General features: G+C 41.8%; 1 protein-coding gene across 1 annotated transcript in view; it reads left to right on the forward strand.

Annotated features, from left to right (window-relative positions):
• The window catches only part of NUP98 (nucleoporin 98 and 96 precursor), a 1,998,548-nt gene that overhangs the window by 377,091 nt on the left and 1,597,812 nt on the right, over nucleotides 1-23,645 (forward strand). The window contains exon 9 of the mRNA XM_044072823.1: nucleotides 2,748-2,881. Within this exon, the coding sequence (XP_043928758.1) occupies nucleotides 2,748-2,881 (134 nt within the window). The remainder of the gene's footprint in view (nucleotides 1-2,747; nucleotides 2,882-23,645) is intronic.

Genomic DNA, 23,645 nt, shown 5'->3' on the forward strand with positions numbered 1-23,645 from the left:
AAAAGGTTTACTCAAGACACTTCCTGTTGCCCAAAAAAGAGGGTACCAGGTGCTGATTCTGGACCTGTCAGGGCTCAGCTGATTCTTACAAGTCCCAAAATTCAATATTCTTGCACTTCAAAAACTACTTCCCATAATCTCCCCAGTGCCTTCATGGTAACCTTACATGTGAAAGACTCGTACCCTCCACAGTTCTATAGAAGAATCTTACAGGAGGTGCTTACACTTCAGAGCAGGTATGAGGCATTCTCAATTCTGTGCAGTGCCCTCTGGGTTGCTTACTGTACCCAGGGTTTTCACAAAATGCCTAACCCCAGTTATAGCCTTTTGCAGGATGAGGCATTGAGATGTATCCTTGTTTAAATTTCCTCATCTAGAAAAGCTCAAAGCGCATATGCTTTACACCCCAAAAATACTGGCTTCATTGAGGTTTACAGTCAGTGCCCAAATGTCTGACCATTCCCACAAACAGGGTTACATTTCTGTGGGCTGCACTAGACTCATTTCTTCAGAAAGCCTTCTTCCAGATAAGATTACCTTTCTAGCTCTTTACTTCAAAAGGCTTCTTGTAAGGAGCCACCTTAGTCAGAGAGCACATCATAGCCTTGGGTTACATGGTCTCTTGAGTTCTCATGATCCCCATGGCCAGACTACATATGAGGAAGCTGCAGTGGTATGTCAGAAATGTTTGGTGCCAACATTCACATTCCTTCAACTAAAGCTTCTTTGTTTCTGGAAGGAGTTTGCCTGGTGGGCCGCAGGCATGCTCCCTCATGCTGGGTCTTCCCTTCAGGCTCATCCTACAGGGCCAAACTGACAACAGATGCCTTGGAAATAGCTTGGGGAACCCACTGCAATAAGTTCTAGACTCAGGGTAGATGAGACTTCTGGTTCAAAAACACCAACTTAAAAGAACTGATGGCAATCCAAAAAGACCTGATTGCCTTGAAAGACAAATGGAAACCAGGAGTTCTTTTGGTAGAGACAGACAATACCATGGTTGTGGTACGTAAACAAGCAGGGGGTACCAACTCTTAACCTGTTGTCACCTAGCCATGTACCATTGGGAAACTGCAAGCTGCCTAGGTCTACTCCTCATGGCAGAGTACCTGCCAGGAGAAACCAATCAGCTGGCAGATCACCTCAGCAGGACCCTGTTAGACCAGCATGAGTGGCAACTGCATTGGGGAGTTTTTTTTCAGTAAAGCCAAAGAATGGGTTGTGCCGCAGAACATCTTGCCAGCAAAGAAAATGCTTATTTGAAAAAAAATTGCTCCAGGACTAAAATGTGGTCAGCCTGGAAGATGGATGCCTTCTCCTTCCCTTGAACAGGCCTATTCCTCAGTGCCCCCCGTTCTCCAGGGTACTGCTGAAGATGAGGGAAAAAAGACTAAGGTTCTATCTGATGCCTCTAGATTGGCCAAGGCAACACTGGTATCCCCTATCGCTCAGTCTAACCAACAGGGAACAGTGGTTAACAACAAACACTGGTGCACCAGAAAAACGAGCCAAGGAAGTAACGTAAAATAGTTTATTCAACGTTTTCGTCTGATAGACTTCATCAGAATAAAAGTATCTGCAAAAACACAAGTATCTATAATGTTGCATTCATTAACAACCAATGTACAAATCAATGATGTACTTATCTAATTAGTTAAAACATTTAAAAACAATAAAATCTGTAACTTTAATATAAATATCAACATATTTCATACTTTCAATTTATTGTTGACTAAAAAACATTTAATTATATCATTCTGGCCTGGGGAAACATCTGCTGCCAGCCTCTGTGGCAATTAAGGCTGGAAGCGGATGTTTCCCCAGGCCAATGATGTCAAAACAAAGGAGAAAGAATCCTCCATACTTTGGATGTGCCTAGATAACTGTCACTCCTTGGTCAGAGCTAAGAATGTCAGGAAGTCAGACAAGTTTTTTGTGGCTTTTGCCTGTATCTCTGAATCTGCAAGTGGCTGTCATACTGTATTTTGTTTTGCTACAGCCATCATGGGAAGAAGCTTCTAGACCTTGTGAGGGCACACTTCACTAGGGCTACTGCTACATCTGTTGCTTTTCTTAAAGGGTTGGCTACTAAGAACATTTTGGAAGCTGCTGCTTGGTCCTTTGTGCATACTTTAACTTAACAGTATCATCTTCCAACATTTTCCAAATCCAGAGCAGTGTTTGCCACTGCCATTTTGCAGAGCATCCTTTCCTCTCTTTAATCTTTCCATCCACATTCCTTTCGGCTTTGGAAAATATTCCACCAGTTAGCACTGCAGCAGTGAAACAGAGAACATAGTACAGTTGCATACACTTACCATAACTGTAGATGTTAGATTGTATTTACTGTTTCAGTTTTCTTTCCCCTCTCTCCTTCCTCTCTTGCCTGTGGGATTTGGGTCATCATTCTTCCTAGTTCCAGGTTGTTCCCTCCTCCTTGGCAGATACTGTGGAGTTTCTGAGATTATGCCCCTGAAATTAGGGACCTCCTATGGGGCAAGAAGGTACTGAGGTTATGGTGCCAGCCGATTATATCTGGATGCTGCGTCATTGGTCAGGTTGTCCACTGGCTTCAGGAAGAGAAAATGTTCTGGTAGTTGGTCTGGCCAAGGGCTTCTGCAGGGAATCCCAACAGTTAGGACTGCAGCAGTGAATGCCCTCTAACATATACATTTGGGGTAATGTGCACAGCTATAAGTTTTCTGCCTTCTAAAATGCTTATTTACGCACTTTTTTTTTCTCCTCAGCTCTGACTGATCCTAATGCTGCAGCTGTTCAACAAGCTGCTTTGCAGCAGCAGATAAGCAGTTTGACATATGCTCCCTTTGGTGACTCTCCCCTGTTCAGAAACCCCATGTCTGATCCCAAGAAGAAAGAGGAGGTAAGAACTCATGCTTTACATCTTCTGTAGAAATAAATTCTTGAATGTTTTGAGCTCACAGTATAGCCATTTCCTTTGCATGGCTTATAGCTATAGTGAAGCATTGTGGTCATGGACAAACATCGGTAGAGTTTTTATTGGCTCTCACTCAAGGTGGGACATGGCAGCCATAAAATTGAATTTGGTGAAATTGTATTTGCAGGTGGGCAAGCCATGCTGAACTCTCTACACCCCACATTTCTACACATAGTAACTGTAAGATTGCATGTGAGCGATGAATAAAGATAAACTTCCTTACCACCAATGATGCTCAGTCTTGTTTACAGAGTTAAGGTTTCAACAAAATAGAGCATTAACTCATTACAACAGATTGAGTTTTGACAAATTACCTACTCTAAAACAGTAGGTCTATGACATAATTTCTGAAGTACCATATTCTTGTTTTAACTTGTCTGAATATTGTGTTGTGGAAGAATTAAGAATGTAGGAAGCAGGTTACTACAGTTGGAACAAAAAAAACAAAATTATATCTGTATTTGTGTTTCACCTGATCACAGTATGCACTGGACACAATGGTTCTGTCCAGGATTGCTTAGGAGAGTTAGAGAACACTAGTCATGTGATACATAACCTTACAGGGAAGTAGCATTCTCACCAAGCTGTGCAGGCTAGCAAAGACAGTCTAGGATTTGGCCATACAGCAGAATCTTTCCTTGCATGTCTTTCCAGAGCAGAATGTCTTAGTTGACCAGTTAGGCAAGATCTTTCCCCATATAACCTGGGTACTGGATCTGCATGTATTCCAGTTTTTTTCCTTGAAGTCCATGTGTGCATCTTTTTTTCCCCATATTTTTGAAACTGGTAATCAGTGTGTTCAGAGTACAAATAGAAGCGAAGCTATGTGGAATGTCTTTCCTTGCTCTGGAATTTGACTTCTTTTTTCAGTCCTCTTGAAAGTACTTGTAAGGCAAGAGACGATGGGGCAAATTTAATTTGTTTTTACACCTGCTACAGGTCTTTAGGGGAACTCCAGATTCTGACAAGTATCATGACTTTGGGATGGAGAGGTGGGATGCTTGTTCACCCAAGCCTCAAACTTTGCCTTGAAACTAGGATTTTCAACTCCTCCAGGGTCTGGTTTGTACAACAGATACTAGGTCTTCAGGCAGATGCCTGCTGTTAGAAAACCTTGTTGACAAAATGGAAGATGTTGTATTGCCATGCTTCAGGTGCATTCTACCTGAGGCAGCCTCAGTACAGCAGGTCCTACAAGTTAATAATACCTTGTATGTCAGTAAGACGTGCCATGTTTAAGGTACACTTTAAACCCATTTTTGGTTGTCATTAACATCCAACCTCACAGTTTAAACAGTTTCTAAAGAGCACTCCAGTTAGACCCCCAGAAGGGATGTTACATGTTTCCAAAGATCAGTATATTTTAAGACCAACATGTTACCTTTTACCAATCAGTGCCATTCCTTACAAATTTCTGTTCTGAATGCCTGAAGGGCAGGCTTTGGTAGCCATAGTGCCTTTTATGGTCTTCCACAAACATGGGATATCATTAAGGACCATTTCTCTTCTGTGCATAAAATGGTTTCTGAAATGGCCACGAGCTAGATCTGACTGCCATTTTTTCTTTGACCCCAACATGAGCGGAAATGGCATTGCGTATAGTGAATGTGCACGGCTGACTTGGGAAATATGTAGAGAGAACTGAAGATTTTAGGAAGACAGTGACTATATTTTATGCTACAGTATCCAGATGAGCCCTTTTCAAGTTGATGACTGATGGCATTACCTTTTGTGACTGCTGTGAAACCCTTGCAAGGGCAGTTAGACTCAGCTCTGCTTGAGTTGCAGCCACTACTGCAACTTTCTGTAGAAATGTCTCAACCTGTAGTATCTGGGAAGTAGCCACTTTTTCCAGATGGTACAGACCTGAATTTGTAGTCTAGGATTCCTGTAGGTTTTTCTGCTTAAGGTTTCAGTCGTTAACCTTGGGCTTGTGTGGTCAGGACATATACTGCTTTTAGTATCCTTATGATAAATAGCACAGTTGTGTGTTTTAATGTTCATGTTTCGGGGTCACTACTGCACTTTAGGCTGCTTTCCTCCAGTTCCGTCTCTTTTTTATTGGAATGCTGTTTCAACCTAATGTAATACTATAGAAGTACTAGTCAGTACCAAAGACTGTGTTTAGTGATGACTGCCCAAGTCCAGGAGGGTTGTGGGCTTTATCCCTGGTAAGAATTTATGGTGCCCCATCCACTCGTTCAGGTTCCTCTTGAACAGTGTTGTAGAGGTGCTTTGTTTAACATGAATTGGTAGCCTGTTCCAAAGATGTGGCAGTTTCTGGGAAATAAATCTGTCCCTCCAGCATATCCTATTTAAGTTGCAGGCCATATTTAAGTCCCTAGAATGGGTAGTCCTAGAACCATTCGGTTTATGGATATGTAGCAAGTTCATTGGGTTTGGGTCTTGGGTTGCTTTGTAGGCCAGGTATAAGTTTCCCCTAAGAAGTCTATACAATAGAGTATAGTGACAGGGACTTCAGTTGGTCCGTGTAAGACACATGCTTGAGGTCCTTGATGAACTTTGTTAGAAACCTCTGATTGCTATAGGTGCTTAGTACGGTACATACTGAGTAGGTCGTTATAATCAATTGTGAGCCGGATAAGTGCAGAGTATAAGGTTATAACTTCTTTTGCTCTTGAGGCGATGCTTTTATTATTAATCAAGTGAGCTACGTGGAAAGCTTTCCTTACAGTGATAGACACCTGGTGGTCGAAGTTAAGGTTGCGGTCAACCTGTGATCCCAGGTCCCTTACTACTATGTGGGTACTTGGGGTTTTGTTGAATTGATAGTGTGAAGGGACATTTTGTGCCGAAGGGAATGATGCATTTCTTCACATTCAGTTTGAGACCATGACCAATACATCAGTTGTTGGTCTTTGTGAGATCCTCAGAGTATAGTAACATCATTTGGGGATTCATTAATTGCACCTAGTTTGCAGTTTTGGTAAGCCACAACCCTTTAGTTTTGACTTCTACTTCTGAGAAGTAGATACCAAACAGTAGGGGCACCCTGCTGGTAACAGGTCTGCTGGTTGATGTGAAGTCATCCAATTAATAGCGTGTCTGGTTCGTGAGACATTTGGCAACCTGTCTTACAACGAAGGGGTGTGCATTCATTTTGCTAAGTTTATTGGTAATGCCTGAATGTGGGATTGTATCGAAAGCCTTCGCCAAGTTGAGGTCTGCTGTGTGCATAGATTTGCCCTTAGTGGCCCTGGGCACACTTTCAAAGAAATCCACCAGATTTAACAGACAGGGTCTGCCACTCACGAAGCCAAATTGGGTAGGATCCAGGATTTGGAGGTCACTTGTCTTTGAGGTCCATAATAGTACGTTCCATGGCCTTTCATATGAGGCTCGTCAGCCTTATGCATCAGTAATTCCCTGAGATTGTTGCTGGTCACCTTTGTGGTGAGGAATAACTAGCTTTTCTCCATTCCACAGGAACAAAGCCTGTAGTTAGGCTGTGATTGAAAAGGGTACTTAGTGGTAATGCTAGTTCATGTTTTAGCTTGTTTAGAAGACAGCATGGGATGTCACCCGGTCCCATAGAGGCTGTGATCTTTGCCTTGGATGGGGCTTTGAGGACCTGTTCTTCAGATGTGTAAGGTGGGGCGGGGGGAGTTTGGGGGGAGGTTTGTTGCAAGTTAGGAAGGGATAAGGGAGTGAAATTTTTGCCAAACCTATCCGCTAGCAGGTTTATCTCCCACCTTTAGGTTACATATGTAGCTGTAAAAGACTTTATGGTTATCCTTGGCAGTATTTGCAAGGTTTCTCTCAAAAGAGCTCTTGGAGGATTTGACAAGTTGTCTTATTTGCATGGTAAGGTGAGGAGGGTGCTTTTCCATTGTTGGGTTCTTGTCTTTTTCTTGTACAGCAACTTTTTGCATTTATTGTAGTTTGTTGATGCTGGAAGTCCATAATGGCAGCATGATTTTACTTGGGGCTCTGGATTTGATTCTGTCAGGTACAGCTAAGTTTATACACTTATGCAAATGATTGTACAGGGCATTAGTGTAAGCTTCAGCGTAGTTACCACTTTGAGCTTGGGGTGGGGCTTGGAATGAATTTATACCTTCACCTAGTATGGTATAATTTGCCTTTGAAGGTTTTAGTCTGATTTCACCCTTTGAGTTCTGGTGTCAATGTCAGTTTGAAGGTGACTGATATGTGGTCAGTTTTAACTAATGAGGGTCTAACAGTTGTAGCAGTGCACCTGTTTGACATGTTGATGAGTACCACATCTAGAATTTGTTCTTGTCTGGGTATGGACAATTTGCTCTAGGGCATTTGAATTCACAGTCAAGGAACTTTTGTGCTAGAGTGTGTGGACTAAGTAGGTTTCCCAGTTGATAGTGGGATAACCAGTGTGTGGTAAAATCTGGATTGTCTTTAGATTGGTTAAGTAAGCTTTGTGGGTGTCGTTACCCATGGAGGGGTTTAGGACTTGAATTGGGGGTCTTACCCACTGTAATCTGGACCTGGAGTAATTCCATGGAGTTGCCCAGTTGAACTAGACAGGAGGTGAATTTATCTTTAATATTGATTGAAACACTTTCTCCTTTGGTTTTCACACATTCATGTTGCAGTCTAAAGTGGAGGAAGGCATTGTAGCCTTGCAGAGGTGGGGTGTTCTCTGAAGCCTTAACCAGGTTTCTGTGACTGCCCAGACATCATCTAGTGATAGAAGTGTTTCCAGTGAGTGCAGTTTTTAGTTTAAGCTCCTAGCATTTGGCAACACAACCCTTATTTTGTTCTGATTGGTTAATTTTAAATCAGTAATGTTGTGTTTAAGACCTTACCTAAAAAAGGCACTATGGGGGAGGAAAGAGCTTTTGCCAGCAGTTGAAAGCCTAGAGGTGTCAGGTGCAATACATCTCTGGCAAAGCAGGGAGGTTAGTCCATGTTTTCTCAGGCAGACGGAACAGGATCCTCTTGGAATGACACCAAAAACTAAGCCAATTATTGAAATCGGTCATTTTTTTGTTTGTACTGTGGCATCATTCTAGGTGAGTTTAGTATGCTGCTCAAGGCTAGTGGCATACCTGCCTGGGACACACAGAGCTCGACCATGTCTGTCTTCATATAGTCCAGCGAGGTACGTCTCTGGTCATTCACACCAACATAAACTGACAGTCATAATGGTTCTTGTTGAGAGACCTGAGAGCATGTGTGATTTGGCAAAAAATGGCACCGGACAGGCAGCTGACCATGACTTTCTCCTTGTCCAACCTGGTTAGTGGGACATCCATGTGTCTCACTATTGAGTCTCCAGTGACAAGAAAACTTGATGTTTGAATGTTATGCCTTACGGGCTTGGGTGAGACACTGGTGTTGGTACGTGTCATGGGTGCTGTGGAGACTGTTAGCTGTAGCAGACTTGTGTTTTGGAGGTCTCTGGTGTTTCAGTAAGTTTTTTGAGAACACCTTGGCGTACGTGGATTTACTTGTTTGGTGCATATTATATGTTTGAACAGTAGTATGTGCATGAGTAGTGGTACTATGTGATTATGTAGTGGTGGGTGAGTTGACAGCCTTCTCCCTGTTACTGTTTTGAGTGAGAGAGAGCATGTATTCTAGATTCTTGGTGTAATTGCATCTCTCATGCACTGTAATAGATTGTGTTATTAGTAGAGGTTTGTTTGTGTACATGATGCAATTGCTACACTGCCTCAAGCAACCCAAGTCAACAAGGTTGGCAGGAGAAATAAGGGTAGTCCAACTGTCCATAATGCTAGGTAGAAGATGGTTGTCACTAGGGGTGGCTTTTTCAGAAACTATTGCAGATGAGCTTGGCAAATTGATATTTCTGCCTGGAGTTTAAGGGAGAATTTGTTGAATTTAACTGTTCGTCTTTGGCGCACAATTGTGCAACAGTAAGCTGCAAGATGTGGAAATAAGCAGAAACCTGCTCAAATGCATGGCCTAAATACTAGAAGCTAAAACTTGAAAAACTAACAATTCAAAAGGACCAATGAGAGTGCTTATTCCAAGCCCTAGACTGGCCTCCCTTTACTAGTAAAGTCCCAGTCAACACAGTTCTCTCACAAAAGTGCAGATAGGCCCCTACCATTCCAATATGGCCAGGAAAACATGCTTACAACAGACAAACCTCTACAAACAGTTCCAGAAGCAGCAGGCCTGGATCTGGACTGTGCTACAGCTATTAGCTACCCTAGTTTCAGTGGGAAACACTAGAGAATTTTTAACACTGCAGAAAAACAGCAGTGAGACGCACTGATGGCTGTCATAGCAGGCATTTTCTAGGACCCTCCCTCTAAACTGAGAAGTGGACATATTTCCATATCTCCTTCACATGGGGAGTGTATTGGCTTCTGTCTCTCTTCTAACCAACATCTTACTGATGTACTTGTGTTCTTAATGTACAAAGTGGGGGGTGCATTGGCTTCTGTCTCTTTTCTAACCCACATCTTACTGATGTACTTGTGTCCTTAGTGTACGAAGTGAGGGGGACCCACATAGGTTCATACTAGGCTATCTGCCTTGGGGCAATTATAAGCCTAGCCCGATTTTGTTTGGCTTAGCCTCCCCTTGATTTGAGTATACTGTGCCCTTTTTACGGTTTAGTTTACTGTGCCTCTGTCTAATAGTGACACAGAAGTAATCCCCAGAACAAACCTACGATCCCCCATCCACTCATCAAGATTCTTCTTGAAGAGATTCAATGAGGTGCTCTGCCTAACATGAATTGGAATTCTATTCCAGAGAAAAGGGAGCCTCTGGGTTATGAATCTGTCCCTCCAGCAAGTCCTATTTATTTCTGTGCTGAGGTTCAAGTCCCTCGAGCGTGTGGCTCTAAGGGATTTAGATTTACTGAGGTGGAGCATGTCCATTAATTCTGGATTGGACATAGCTTTATATATCAGGCATAGATCGCCTCGAAGTAGGCGGTATGCAACTGAGTAGAGCTGGAGTTTTTTTTAACCGAGCAGCATATGGCATCTGTTTGAGTCCCTTCATCCTCTTGGTGAGGTACTTTTGGGGTCTTTCCAATTGCTGCAGGTGTCTGGTAAGGTACATCCCAAAAGGGGCATTGGTATTCTATGATGGGCCTGATAAGGGATGAATAAAGGGGCATGATTACCTCTCTTGATCAAGATGTGAATCCTTTCATGATGAGGTGGGCCATGTAGAAGGTCTTTCTAACCACTTTGGCAATGTGGTTGTCAAAGGAGAGATTGCTATCAACTTGGGTCCCAAGATCCCTAATTACTTTCTCTGTACTTAATGGTTTACCGCCTATGTGGTAGTTTGTGGGCACATTGTTTTTGCCAAAGGGTATGACTATACACTTTTTGGCATTTAGCTTTAGACCATGGCTCTGGCACCAGTTATCCGTCTGAGACCTTTTTGAAGGATGTTTGTGTCAGCTGGAGAGTCTATTATGGCACCCAGTTTGCAGTCATCTGCGAACTTGGTGAGCCATAGTCCTCCCACGTTGGCCTGTACCTTGGAAAAGTATATACCAAACAAGAGCGGTCCCAGGACAACCTTGTGGGACACCACTTGTGACTGGTTTCGAGTCTGACATGGCTCCAGCAACTCTCACTCTGTGGGTTCTGTCTTTGAGCCAGTTTGCGACCCATCTTGGGACATAGGGGTTTATATTTAAGCTGGATGGCTTATCTATGATGCCCGCGTGGGGTATTGTCAAATAAGGTCTAGATAGGCTGTGTGGACTATCTTCCCTTCATCTATGGCTTTGGTGACTGTTTCAAAGAAGTCAACCAGGTTCAAAAGGCAGGATCTGCCCTTGACTAAGCCGAATTGGGTAGGATCTAGTGTCTGTAGGTCCCCGATGTCTTTGTTTATGAGCTCCATGATGATCCTCTCCATAGCCTTGCAGACTAAGCTAGTCAGGCTTATGGGGCGATAGTTTCCAGGGTCCTTGGAGGCTCCACCTTTGTGGAGTGGGACCACTGTTGCTGTACGCCATTCTAATGGGCACATATCCTGTAGTGAGGCTGAGATTGTACAGCTGTTTTATTTGAGGGATTAGTTCTTCTTGGAGTTCATGTAGGACGCAACCCGGGACGCCAACTGGTCCCATGGAAGCAGTGTTTTTTGCTTTGGAGAGGACAGCCTTCACCTGAGCATCAGAGATGTTTGGGAGGCAGCCCCCTGCCGGGGTAGACACTTGCTCTTTTGGAGGGGAGGGGGTGGAGAAATTTGCACTGAACCTGTCTGCCAGGATATTGGCGATGTCTGTGGGTTCAGTGTATTTTTTGTCATTTAGAATCAACTCGGAACAAGTCTGGGAGTTGCATCCCAGGTTCCTAACATAACTGAAAAAAGCCTTATGATTGTCTTTAGTGTCCTGTGCAATTTTTCTCTCAAAGCTGGCCTTGGAGGATTTTGAGGGATCGTAATTTTTTGCTAGTACTGATGAGAGATGCCTTCCCTATTAGGGATTTTGCTCTGTCATGTAGTATCTTCCTCCTTCTGTTGTACAGTCTATCTATGGCTGGGGTCTACCAGACTGGACGTCTGCCTTTGGATGATTGGGTCTTGGTTTTGTTTGGGATAGCTTGATCCATGCATTCCTGGAGATGTCCGTAGAATGAGTTTATATAGGATTCTGCAGTTTGGGCCGTAGTTTCAACTGGCCCTGGGGCCTTGAAAGATTTCACTTCGGTTTTGAGAAGTTCAATTTTGAGAAGTTTTTCACTGTGGTTTTCTGGGCTGGGGGTGGGGTCGGGATGTGGATATCCAGTGTAATTAATTTATGGTCTAATCTTACCAATGAAGGATATACTTCTGGTATAGAGCATAGAGTCCCCATGTTGGTGATGATCAGGTCTAGTATGTTATCCCCTCTTGTGGGAGTGGTGACTAGTTGTTCCATAGCATTTGAGTTTATAATTTCCAGGAACCTTTGGGCTAAGGTGCTGGGGCTTGAGTAGTGCTCCCAGTCTATGTTTGGGTAGTTGAAGTCACCCAATATAATGGTGTTCGGAGAGATCTTCATGTTCTCCAGTGTTTTCAGGAAAGCCGAGTGGGATTCCTGACTTTGAGAGGGTGGGTCTGTAGGATGCTATAAACTGAAAAGCAGTTTTGCCCACTTTTAGTTGCACATGGATGGTCTCCGATACTTCATGCAATGCCACTAACCTGGAGGTGTGGATATCCTTTATAAATATGGAAACTCCCCCTCCTTTTGTGGTTCGGTCTGGGTTTTGGGGCCGAAAAGCATGATATGAGGTATAACCTGGTAGTGCTGGGGTGCTCTCTGGAGCCTTGAACCAGGTTTCTGTCACTGCACAGATATCGATGTTTTCCATACTGAGGAGAGCTTCGAGTGCGTGCATCTTGAGGTTAAGACTTCTGGCATTTAGCAGCATTACCCTTAGTTTCTTGTACCTTGTGCTGTCTATGGAGGTGGGTTTGACTTGAGCCTTGCCTAAAAAAGGCACTATGGGGGTGGTCAGAGCCTTTGCCAGTATCCGAAAGCCCAGTGGGGACAGGTGCAAGCCGTCCCTAGCGAAGCAACGTGGCTTGTCGAGCATGTCATCCCAGGCTGACAGACACTGGATCCCCTTTGAATGACACCAAAATTTTAGCCAATTGTTAAAATCGATCATTTTGTCTTTATACTGTGGCATCATTCTTGGTGAGGGTAAGATGCTGCTGAAGGTCAGGGTCATACCGGCCTGGGCTACATGATCAGAGAGCTCCTCTGTCTCTTTTCATGTAGTCCAGGGAGGTATGTCTCAGGTCATTCACACCAGCATGTACAATGACAGAGTCATATTTGTATTTGCTTTTGAGTAACCTGAGTGCTTGTGTTGTGGCGGAGCCTAGCGCCTGACAGGCAGCTCACTGTGACCTTCTTGTTCAGCCTGGTGAGTGGGACGTCGGTGTGTCTGACAATAGTCACTTATTACAAGAGTATCTGGTGCGTTATTCAGCCTTAAGGGCTGTGGCTGCTTGGCACACTGACTTTGTGGTCTATGTGTTGTGCGTGTTTTGTTTTGGGGTGGTGTTTGCTTGGATGTCTGCTTTGGAGGTCTCTGTTGCTTAGGTAGATTTTTATTTAGAGCCTCTGAGTATGTTTTAGGGTATTTATGTGTTTGGTTTGCTGATGTGGTGGGACTATGTGATACTGGAATTGTGTTGTGTGAGGTTACCTTCTCCTCCTGACTGGTTATACCAGTTTTCAGATGAGAGAGCTCAGCCTCCAGTTTGGCTATATGGTTGCATCTCTCACATATATTTGAACCTGTTTGGAGGAGGAGAGGGTTGTCCGTGTACATGAGACAGTTGTAACATTGCCTCAAAATTCCCAGATTCACCAGCTTGGCTGGAGAGGAAACCATTGACTGACCTTTGGACATGCTAGAGTAATATAGGGAACTGAATTAAGACGGTCCAGTAGGGGACAAGGTAATCGTAGAGTATGAGTAAGTAGTGCTTATGGTTTAATAGTGCTAACTTGTAAGATTACTTATTTGGACCAGTGAAGGGCCTTGGGATGAGAATATGGTGTTTAATTTGAGAGAGAGAGCAGTTCTAAGGGAAAAAGTGAAGAGCAGACTTTGTGGAGCCAGGAATAGTTTAAACCCAATTAGGCGGCGCTGCCTGTTATTGCGCTATGCACAAAAATGCGCAAAAGAGGGTTTTAAGTATAAATCACAATCCCAGCAATACCTCCAAAGATCCTCACCACTAGGGCACAAAGCAGGAATAACGTCAGGAACACAAAGATGAGGACCACCACGATTATGCAGCCAAACACAAAATCTTCTTTATTATTAACAGAACGAGAAAGATGAGCGCTTTCACGTACAAACAGTACGCTTCTTCAGATCTATTCTCATATGACTAAAACAAAGCTTATATAGTGCATCTCACCAATTTAATTGCTATATCATTAAGCAATTAATTAATTATCATCCTGATTAATGCATTACAACTAAAAGCTGTGCTTTAAACAGTAACTGTTACTAACTAAACTAAAAACCAAGGTTCTTAAATCATTTCTGTGTAGAAAAACATTTTATCTGTGTATCTATAAAGGCTCACTCTAAAAACATATATTTACAATGCATTTTAGAACAATTCATATTAATATAATACTATATAAAGACAGGTACAACATATAAAACTTATGCATATAGATATGTGTATAGAAGAAAACTCTTTCTAGAGACATAAAAAATATATATACATATATAGTCAAATAAACGGGAAAACATATATATATGTATATATAGGCTGATAGCAGTATAAACTCAATTCATTCATAGTGCTGATATTTAATGCAAAGACAAAAACAAAAGAATCTCAGCTACTACAATGCTTTATTCTATCGTGAACAATGCATATTGTGTCATCATGAAGCGCTCTTTTATGGTTAGAGAATATGCATCACTGTAAGTCATGTAAAGCGTTAAAACACAGAACACCACTGCTTATATTAGACTCAAGACTGCAGCTCCCCTAGTCAATCTATGTCTCTCCTAATTTTATATATAATGGCCTGAGATATATATAACTAAATGGAACGAGAAATTCGTAGTGGACTGAAAACTTCTACACCTCGTCTATGTCCGTATAAAAAACAAAAATACAAATATATGTTTAAAAAACATGATCAAAACGAGACCATGTATAACTATGGTTATAAAAACTCTAAGTTATTATGCCATTCCATTCTAACATAATTCAAGTAATGGAAATTATTGTGTTGTATGTATTATTGTCTAAAACTAATGTATAAAATTTACATATAAAAAATGTCTATGAAAATACTATGATATAGATGTATCAAAAACATTCCATATTTCAAAAAGGCTTGAATTAAAAAGCTTATATATATATAAAATCTATTTGAAAACTAACATTAAATGTTATGTAATTATATATAATATTATTAAAATGAGTGAATAAATAAATAAATAAATAAACATATATCAATCAATATACTTTCATAAATAATCAAATTTAAATAGATATAGATTTATACTAAACAATCTTAGAAAATATGCATATAAAATATATATTAAACAATATCTAACCTCTAGAAACACCATTAGATATGAATGTAATATATTGATCTTGTATCTACATAAATATTACTCAGAAATTGATGTAGCTAGGAACTAAATTCATTAGTATATATATAAAATAATATTTAGAATCTCAATATGTATGCAGAGGGATATATATTATTATTTTAAACTTCTTTTTTTAAGAACTGACCTCACACTAATATATTGATTTAGGCCTGGGGTGTAATGCGCTTTAAACTTCAGGATCCATTGCAGCTCTATGCTTTCCAATTCATTAAAAGCATCTCCTTTCCTATTACTTGGACTTACTAATTGTAATGTTCTAAATCTAAACTCATGTTCTGGATTGTTCATTATATGTTTTGTTAGAGCATTCTTCTGATCTTTTCTCCTGATATCATAAATATGATTATATATGCGTTCCTTCAGGGATCTTGTTGTCATCCCAATGTAGAACGCATTACAGCCCAAGCAATTAGCTAAATATATTAAGTAGGTACTATTACAAGTTGATCTAAAGTTAGGTTTGAAGGTGATATTTAATTGTGGATGAGTGAACTCTATATCTTCTGAAATATGACTACACATACTACACTTTTTACATGGATAAGTACCTATCTCATTTGTTCTAGTCAAATCCCCTATTATATTGTTCTGTATCTTGTCATATGTCCTATCTGTCTCATAATTTTGTTTCTCAATGCATAACAATCTTTTAAGATTCTTGCTGTTGGTATATAAAAAACGTGGTTTATTTCCCACTACTTCCTTAATTTCTTCATTAGTAAGTAGAATACTCCAATTCTTCCGTATCATATTAGTGATATTTCTATTGTCACTAGTATATCTAGTTTGAAAAGGGACTACTTCCTTATATGGCTTCAGTCCAGTATATACTTGCTGGGACATCTTTCTCTGTTTAGAGGGGGTGGAAGTGAACCCAGATGAGGATGTTTCCTGCTGGATCATTCCTCTATCATAATGCCTCTCTATGAGCATATCATTTAGTTTCATTATTTGTTGCATTCTATCATCCTGATTCTTACACAATCTGTTGACTCTTGTACGTTGACCTTTAACAATGTTATAAAATATATGCCTGGGATGCATGCTGCTATACTCCAATAGTGTATTCTTCCAACAAGTTTTTCTGTAGATGGTATGACTTAGTTTACCTTTATCATCCTTGGTGATGGTAATATCTAGAAAATTAATTTCTGTTGTAGAATGTTCAAAAGTAAATCTAAAAAAAGATGTTGTAGTTTCTAAATATTCCACTAGGTCTAAAAACTCTTGTAAGGTACCATCCCAGAAAATTATGATGTCATCTACAAACCTTTTATATAGCAGCATTTTGTCAAAATTAGCATGGTTAAACAAATGCATGCATTCCCAGTAATATACAACAAGGTTCGCGTAAGTGTTTGCACAGGGAGTGCCCATAGCTACTCCCCATTGTTGCAAAAACAACTTCTTGTCATACAAAAATACATTGTTATTCAATATGAGGTCTAATATAGCATTCAGTAAAATCTTTTCGTTGTTACTAAATTTATCTGTACTGTGTAGGATGTGTCTAATGGCATCTGAACCATAACTGTTAGGAATGGATGTAAAAGGTTCCTCATGTCCATAGTAATTAAGATGCTATCTTTAGGGATACCTTCTTCAAAGTTAGACAATACATCTAGTAATTGATGTGTGTCTTTTAAGATGCTGTTTATCTCATTTATAACGGGCCTTAGTTTCTTTTCTATGTAGACCGACATAGATGTTCTTCATCCCACATTGCTGCAGTCCTAACACTTGGGTAGTCCGCTGTCCCAGTCGGCCCGAATACCAAAGTATATGGCTGACGTCGGTCAAGGCGCATTAGTCTGACGTCAGGACATCAGGGTACAAATGCGCATGACCGACGTCATATCCTCAGTCTTTTTTGCCGCATGGTCCGATGCAGAAGCAGTTTTGCGAGTGCAGGTTGGCGTTCTGAAATTTTCTGAAGTCGGAGTTTCAGACCGAATCAAAGTTGGCTAAGTACCCGTTGGGAATATTTTGGTTTTTCTTGCCTCAGTATTTAACCGGATGTCAGAAAAAGTGAATAACTGTATTTCTTGTGGGAAACAGATACCTCATAGGGATTACCATACCTTGTGTATACCTTGCTTAGGGCCTGAGCACGACGTTGTTGGGTGTCGCTCTTGTGCTAGATTTAACAAACGCACTATAAAGAGAAGATTAGACTGTGCCAGGTTAGTTTTTGGGAAGCGTTGTAATTATAAAATGCCGTCGGATGCTCCGACGCCGCTTCTCAAAAGCGCAAGGACAAAGCAGCAAAGCCTAGGTTGGAAGAACCGTCCAGTCCCGGACGTCGGTTCTTTAGAAGGCTCGGTGGAGCCGGTGGTTCTGCCAGAAGTTAATTTGGAGTCCCAGGGAGAGACTTTACTGTTACAAGATGTGTCCTCTCAGGAGGTAGGCCAGGCTGAAGGGGCTTCTCAGGTGGCTGTTCTCCCCTCCCTTCCTAAGGTGGTTAGGCCCTCCCCTTCTGTTTCCAAGGCTTCTTTGAGAGGCAGGCCGGGTTTAACTTCAGTGGGTGCCTCTCCTAGTTCTTCAGGATCTTTGCCTAAGAAACATATGCTTAAAATGGCAGAGGATTTGATTACTATGATTAGAGGTTCTATGCCCCCTCCTGATAAGAGGCCTAGGGTGGAACCTGAGTTTGAGAGTTTTGAGCAGTGTTCGGAGGCTTCTGAGTCTTCGGCTGAAGACTTGCAGGAGTATCCTCCTTATTCTGATTCTGATGTGGATGATTCTACTCCTTCAGCTTCTCCTCCTGAGGATTTTTCTTTTTCAGAGACTCTTCATTCCATGAGGGAGCATTTTAAATGAGAAGGTCAGGATTTCTCTGATTCCAGGAAGAGGCTTAGGGAATTTTTGTTTTTACCCCAGCATAGGCCTTTAGCTATACCTCCTGTTCTGGATGTGGTGGAAGATGTTTTTGCAGAGGCTTCCCTGAACCCTGATTCTTTGCCTCCTGCCCCAGTGAAACCGGATAGGTATTATAGGGTGCCTGAAGCTCATAAGTATCTTTTTAAGAGTCCTAGGGCAGACCCAGAAACTGTTTCTCAGGGGCCTAAAGGTGTTAAGGCTTCTGTTGTTAAAAATCCTGTTCCTCCTGATAAAGAGGCAAGGGCTTTGGATAGATGGGGAAAGAAGGTGTATACTTCTTCCACTTTAGCCATGAGGGCTTTGAATTGCCAGTTCCACATATCAAAATTATCTCCTTTCACAATTGAAGTCTAAGGTGGATGCTCTGGCGGAAGGTATTGAGTGTAAAGAGTTGCAGGATTTAGTTCATGTGTCTGAACAGGTGGGTAAGCATTCCTTGCAATGTGGTTTTGATGCTGTGCAGGCCTCTTCGAGGGTGGCTGCCACTGGTTCTGTTCTTCGCAGGCACGCCTGGCTGAGGGATCAGAATTTAGCTGAGCATGTTAAGACAAGGATTTTGGATGCTCCGTTACAGTCTGATGTGTTTGGTTCGCCTGTGGAAGCAGTTTTAAAGAAAATGGAGGACAAGGCTAAGTCTATGCAGACTGTTAAAGATTTTTTGCAGGTTCAGCCTCCGAAGTTTAGTAGAAATTGGCCTACTAAGGGATGGACATATCCTGCTTATGATTCCCAGTCGAGGGGTAGGTCTAGACGTGGTAGGGGCAGAGCTCAAGGTTCTTTTAGGCCTAGAACAGGGAGTTCACCTGCTCAGTCTTCTGGTGAGGGCAGGGGTCAGCCCTTTCGTAAACAGACCCAATGACCTGCCTTTTCAGCTGCCAGTACCTTTGGGAGGAAGGCTGGCACTTTTCAAAGAAAATTGGAGTTTAATTACCCAAGACAGATGGGTATTGGATATCATTCACCACGGTTACAGGTTTTATTTCCATACCTTGCCGCCTTTCAAAGGCATGCCAGACATTCCTCCTCTACAAAGAAAAGAGGCTCACAAGCATATTTCTCTGTTACTCCAAATAGGGGCCATTCAGCCGGTTCCTATGCCAGAAAGGGGCCTAGGATTTTATTCTCGCCTGTTCCTAGTACCAAAGAAGGGGAACACGTGGAGACCAATTCTGGATTTATCTATCCTCAACACTTATCTGGACATTCCCAAGTTCAAAATGTTGGCGTTACAACAGCTTTTACCTCTGCTGGGAAAAGATCACTGGATGGTAACTTTAGATCTCAAGGAGGCTTACCTTCATGTGCCTATCAGACTAAGTTGCAGGAAGTATCTGCGTTTCGAGCTGGGAATTCCCATTATCAGTTCTCTGCATTGCCCTTTGGCTTATCTACTGCCCAGAGTATTCAGAAAGTTCTGGCTCCAGTGATAGCTTACTTCAGGCCAAAAGGAATACAAATCTATCCTTACTTGGACGACTGCCTGATTCTGGCTCAAGAAAAGGAAGACCTTTTACAGCATTTGGAATATGTGATAGCAGTGCTAAGATGCCTGGGGTATTCTGTGAACGAAATAAAGTCCAGTCTAGTACCCTCTCAAGACATGTGCTTTCTGGGTGAGACTGAATACAGCAACCCAGATGGCCTTTTTAACCCCGGACAAACAAAAGAATCTTTCCCTTTACTTCCATCAACTATCCCTTCAGTCCGGGCTGACTGCAAGGACAGTCCTTCAAGCCTTAGGGTTCATGGCATCTTGTATTCTGGTGCTTCCCAATGCCAAACTGCATATGAGGAAGCTGCAATGGTATCTCAAAAATGTATGGACACAGCACTGCCAGGATTTGGACACTGTCATTCAAATAATACCTTGCATTCAAAAGGAATTTTTGTGGTGGGCTCAGGAATGTCACCTAAACAAGGGACTCTCTGTGACCCGGCCAGAGGCGAGTCAGATTCTAACGACAGATGCCTCAGACATAGCTTGGGAGCTCATCTGAATGGAAAGTGGATACAAGACAAGTGGCCTGCCAGACTACAGCATCTACATATCAACATGAAGGAGATGTTAGCAGTCCAGTTTGCATTAATGGCTTTCAAGGAGTTACTTCTTCCAGGGCAGGTGTTGGTTCTAACAGACAACACAACTGTCATGTGGTACATCAACAAACAAGGGGGAACACATTCTTATCCTCTATGCAGGCAAGCAATGATTTTGTGGGAGACTGCGCTCAGCTTGCAACTAACTCTTCAGGCAAGGTTTCTGCGGGAGCACAGAACTCCTTAGCAGATGTGTTAAGCAGGCAAATCATGGATCCCCACAGTGGAAACTGGATCTTCATGTATTTTGGACATTGACAGTGTCATGGGGAACTCCAGACATAGATCTGTTCGCTTCTCCACTAAACCACCAGCTGCCAAAGTTTTGCACGAAAAGGTTTCATCACACAGCTTTGAAAGTGGATGCTCTTTCTTTCAGTTGGAAAAATCTTCATGTGTATGCCTTTCCACCTCTGCCTCTTCTCCCAAAGGTACTCCTAAAGGTCAGACAAGACCAGCCAAGGATGATTTTAATAGCTCCAGATTGGCCTCGGCAACACTGGTACCCATTACTGAAGAGTCTGGTAAGGAAGCCTCCATGGCCTTTACCTTTGATTCCACACCTTTTGTCTCAGAGGGACGGTCATCTACTCAATGTCAAGCTTCACTCTCTTCATCTAACAGCCTGGCATATTCTGTTTTGAAACATAGCAGGTCTCAACTTCCTCAACAAGTTTTGAATGTGATTATGGAAGCCAGAAGACCTAGTACAAGGAAAGTGTAATGCAGAAAAATGGAAGAGATTTTTATTTTGGAGTGCAGCAAAGGATTTAGAGGTTTCTGAGCCTAATTTGAGTGTGGCTCTTCAATATCTTACTGAGTTATTGGACAAAGGTTTGTCTTTCTCTTCCATTAAGATTCATGCTGCAGCAATTTCAGCTCACTATGATTGTGACCCACCATTGTTTTCTCATCCTTTGTTCAAGCAATTTCTTAGAGGGGCAAAGAATATAAGACCCCACGAGCTCCTACTCCTGCTTGGGATCTCAATTTTGTGTTGGAGAAACTTACTCTACAACCTTTTGAGCCTGCGGCTACTGCTGAATTGAAATACTTGTCATGGAAGACTGCTTTTTTGTTGGCCATTACTTCTGCAAGAAGGGTTTCTGAATTGCAGGCCCTTATGGCGGTTGATCCTTTTTTGATTTTCCATAAGGATAGGGTATCATTACGTACTAATCCTTCCTTTATGCCTAAGGTGGTTTCTAGTGTGGCTTTAAACCAAGCTATTCATTTGCCTACTTTTTATGCAGATCCCCAAAATAAGGGGGAAAAGATTTTGCACACTTTAGATGTACACAGGCAGTTGCGTTATTATTTAAGCAGGACTAAGGATTTTAGGCAGTCTCAGCAGTTTTGTTTCTTTTGCTTTGAGTTCTCAGGGCAAGCCTGTGTCAAAACAAACTATTTCTAAGTGGATTGGGTTTTGCATTGCATTTTGTTATTCCCATCATGGCAAGGAGATTCCAGCTGGGATTAGGCCTCATTCCACTAGGGCTACTGCCACTTCAACAGCATTTCTAAGGGGGGTGGCAACTAAGGATATTTTAGAGGCAGCTACTTGGAGTTCAGTGCATACTTTCTCTAAGCATTACCACCTTCCTCTCTACTCTAAATCTAGGGCTGGTTTTGCAACGGCTATTTTGCAGGGCATGTTGACGGCTCCTGCTTTATGATTTGCCAGCCTCCCTTACCTCTGCTTTGGGATTCTACCCAAGTGTTAGGACTGCAGCAATGTGGGATGAAGAACATAGTACAGTTTTGTACCTACCATAAATGTAGATGTTCAAGATCCACATTGCTGCAGTCCACCCTCCCTCCTTCCCTCTGTGTTTAGGGGTGGTTGTGTGGGTGGGTTTGTACTTTGTAAATTTGTATATATTGTACATATATTTGGTACAGGAGTGTTTGGTGTTTTGGTTTTGGCCTTATCTTTTAGGGTCTTCTGACATCTGGGGCAAGAAAAGACTGAGGATATGGCGTCGGTCATGCGCATTTGTACCCTGGCGTCCTGGCGTCAGACTAATGCGCTTTGACCGGCGTCAGCCATACTTTGGTATTCGGGCCGACTGGGACAGCGGACTACCCAAGTGTTAGGACTGCAGCAATGTGGATCTTCGAACATCTACATTTATGGTAGGTACAAAACTGTACTTTTCCGTAACCCATCCATCTCCCACTACTATGGGTCGTAGTGGTGGTGGTGGTATTCCTTTATGTACTTTTGGCAGCCCTTTTATATAAGGAATTTTGGGTTGCTCTATCAGGAAATATTGGTATAGTTCTTGGTCTATCTGCCTACACATTAGGAAGTCATATAATTCCTGATGTACTGAAAAAATAACTCTGGTTAAATCATTAATGTGAATTTCTTTATAAGTGTCAGTTTCTCTAAGCATATTCAACATTAATGTATTATAAGTGATGTAATCTAAAACAACTATTCCACCCCCTTTATCTGCAGGTTTTATAATTATTTCTTTATCATGTTGAAGTGCATAGAGTGATTCACATTCTAAATGTGACAGGTTAGTGTATAAATTCCTCTTTTTCTCATTGTTAAAATATCTGTAAAAATCTAATTCACAAGCCTTAATAAAACATTCTGTGACTGGTGTTTGTGCTGGAGAAAACATACTCTTTTTTTTTTTTTTTTTTTTTTTAAAAGGGTTTTAAGAGAGGAAGCTCAAGGACTTTGGAATTGACCCAAAATGGCCAATAAAACTACAGTTTCAAGGCAGTAACCACTCCCACAGGGGCAGGCTGCTCAATGTTTATCACTGCCACTGATGAACAAAGAGACTTCCCTTTAGCCCAAGCAAAAAATGGCCTCCAAGAAACTTACAAACCGTTCAGAACAGCAAGCCTGTAACTGAACTTTTTTGAATCTCAGAAAAGTGGGAAAAAAGTAAGATTTTTTTGTTTTTTTTAAAGATAGAGGTTCACAAGTATCAACAAGGTATAACAGTGCAGTAAATGACCCCACACTTGAGTGCTAGGCCAGAGACAGATAAAATGCAACGATTTTAAAAATAAGTGCAAACAGGAAATTCAGTAAACAGCTCTAGGTTGTGTTCTAAATGCAGTTACCAATGCAGAAATCAAGTTTAACGAGCCAGAAAATGCTCAATGTAGGCGGCTATGCAGAAAAACATAGCAAAATCTGAAGAAAATACTTAAAATCTCAAAAGTGTCTCCTTTCTTCTCTCAGCGTTTTCTCCTCTTGGGTGCTTCACCAACAGCCAACAAGTCTGAAAAGACGCCAAAACCTCGAGGCAATCAGGTTTTAAGAGAGGAAGCTCAAGGAGTTTGGAATTGACCCAAAATGGCCAATAAAACTACAGTTTCAAGGCAGTAACCACTCCCACAGGGGCAGGCAGGCTGCTCAATGTTGATCATTGCCACTGATAAACAGAGAGACTTCCCTTTAGCCCAAGCAAAAAATGGCCTACAAGAAACTTAAAAACAGTTCAGAACAGCTTACTGATGTCCTTGTGTCATGGCTTCTGTCTTTCTTTTCTAACCAACATCTTACTGATGTACTTGTGTCCTTGGTGTACGAAGTGAGGGGGGGTGCATTGGCTTCTGCCTTTCTCTTTTCTAACCAACAT

This window comes from Protopterus annectens, chromosome 5.part1 (genome assembly GCF_019279795.1).
Source record: "Protopterus annectens isolate FY-2018-M chromosome 5.part1, PAN1.0, whole genome shotgun sequence".
In the NCBI taxonomy this organism is placed as follows: Eukaryota; Metazoa; Chordata; order Ceratodontiformes; family Protopteridae; genus Protopterus; species Protopterus annectens.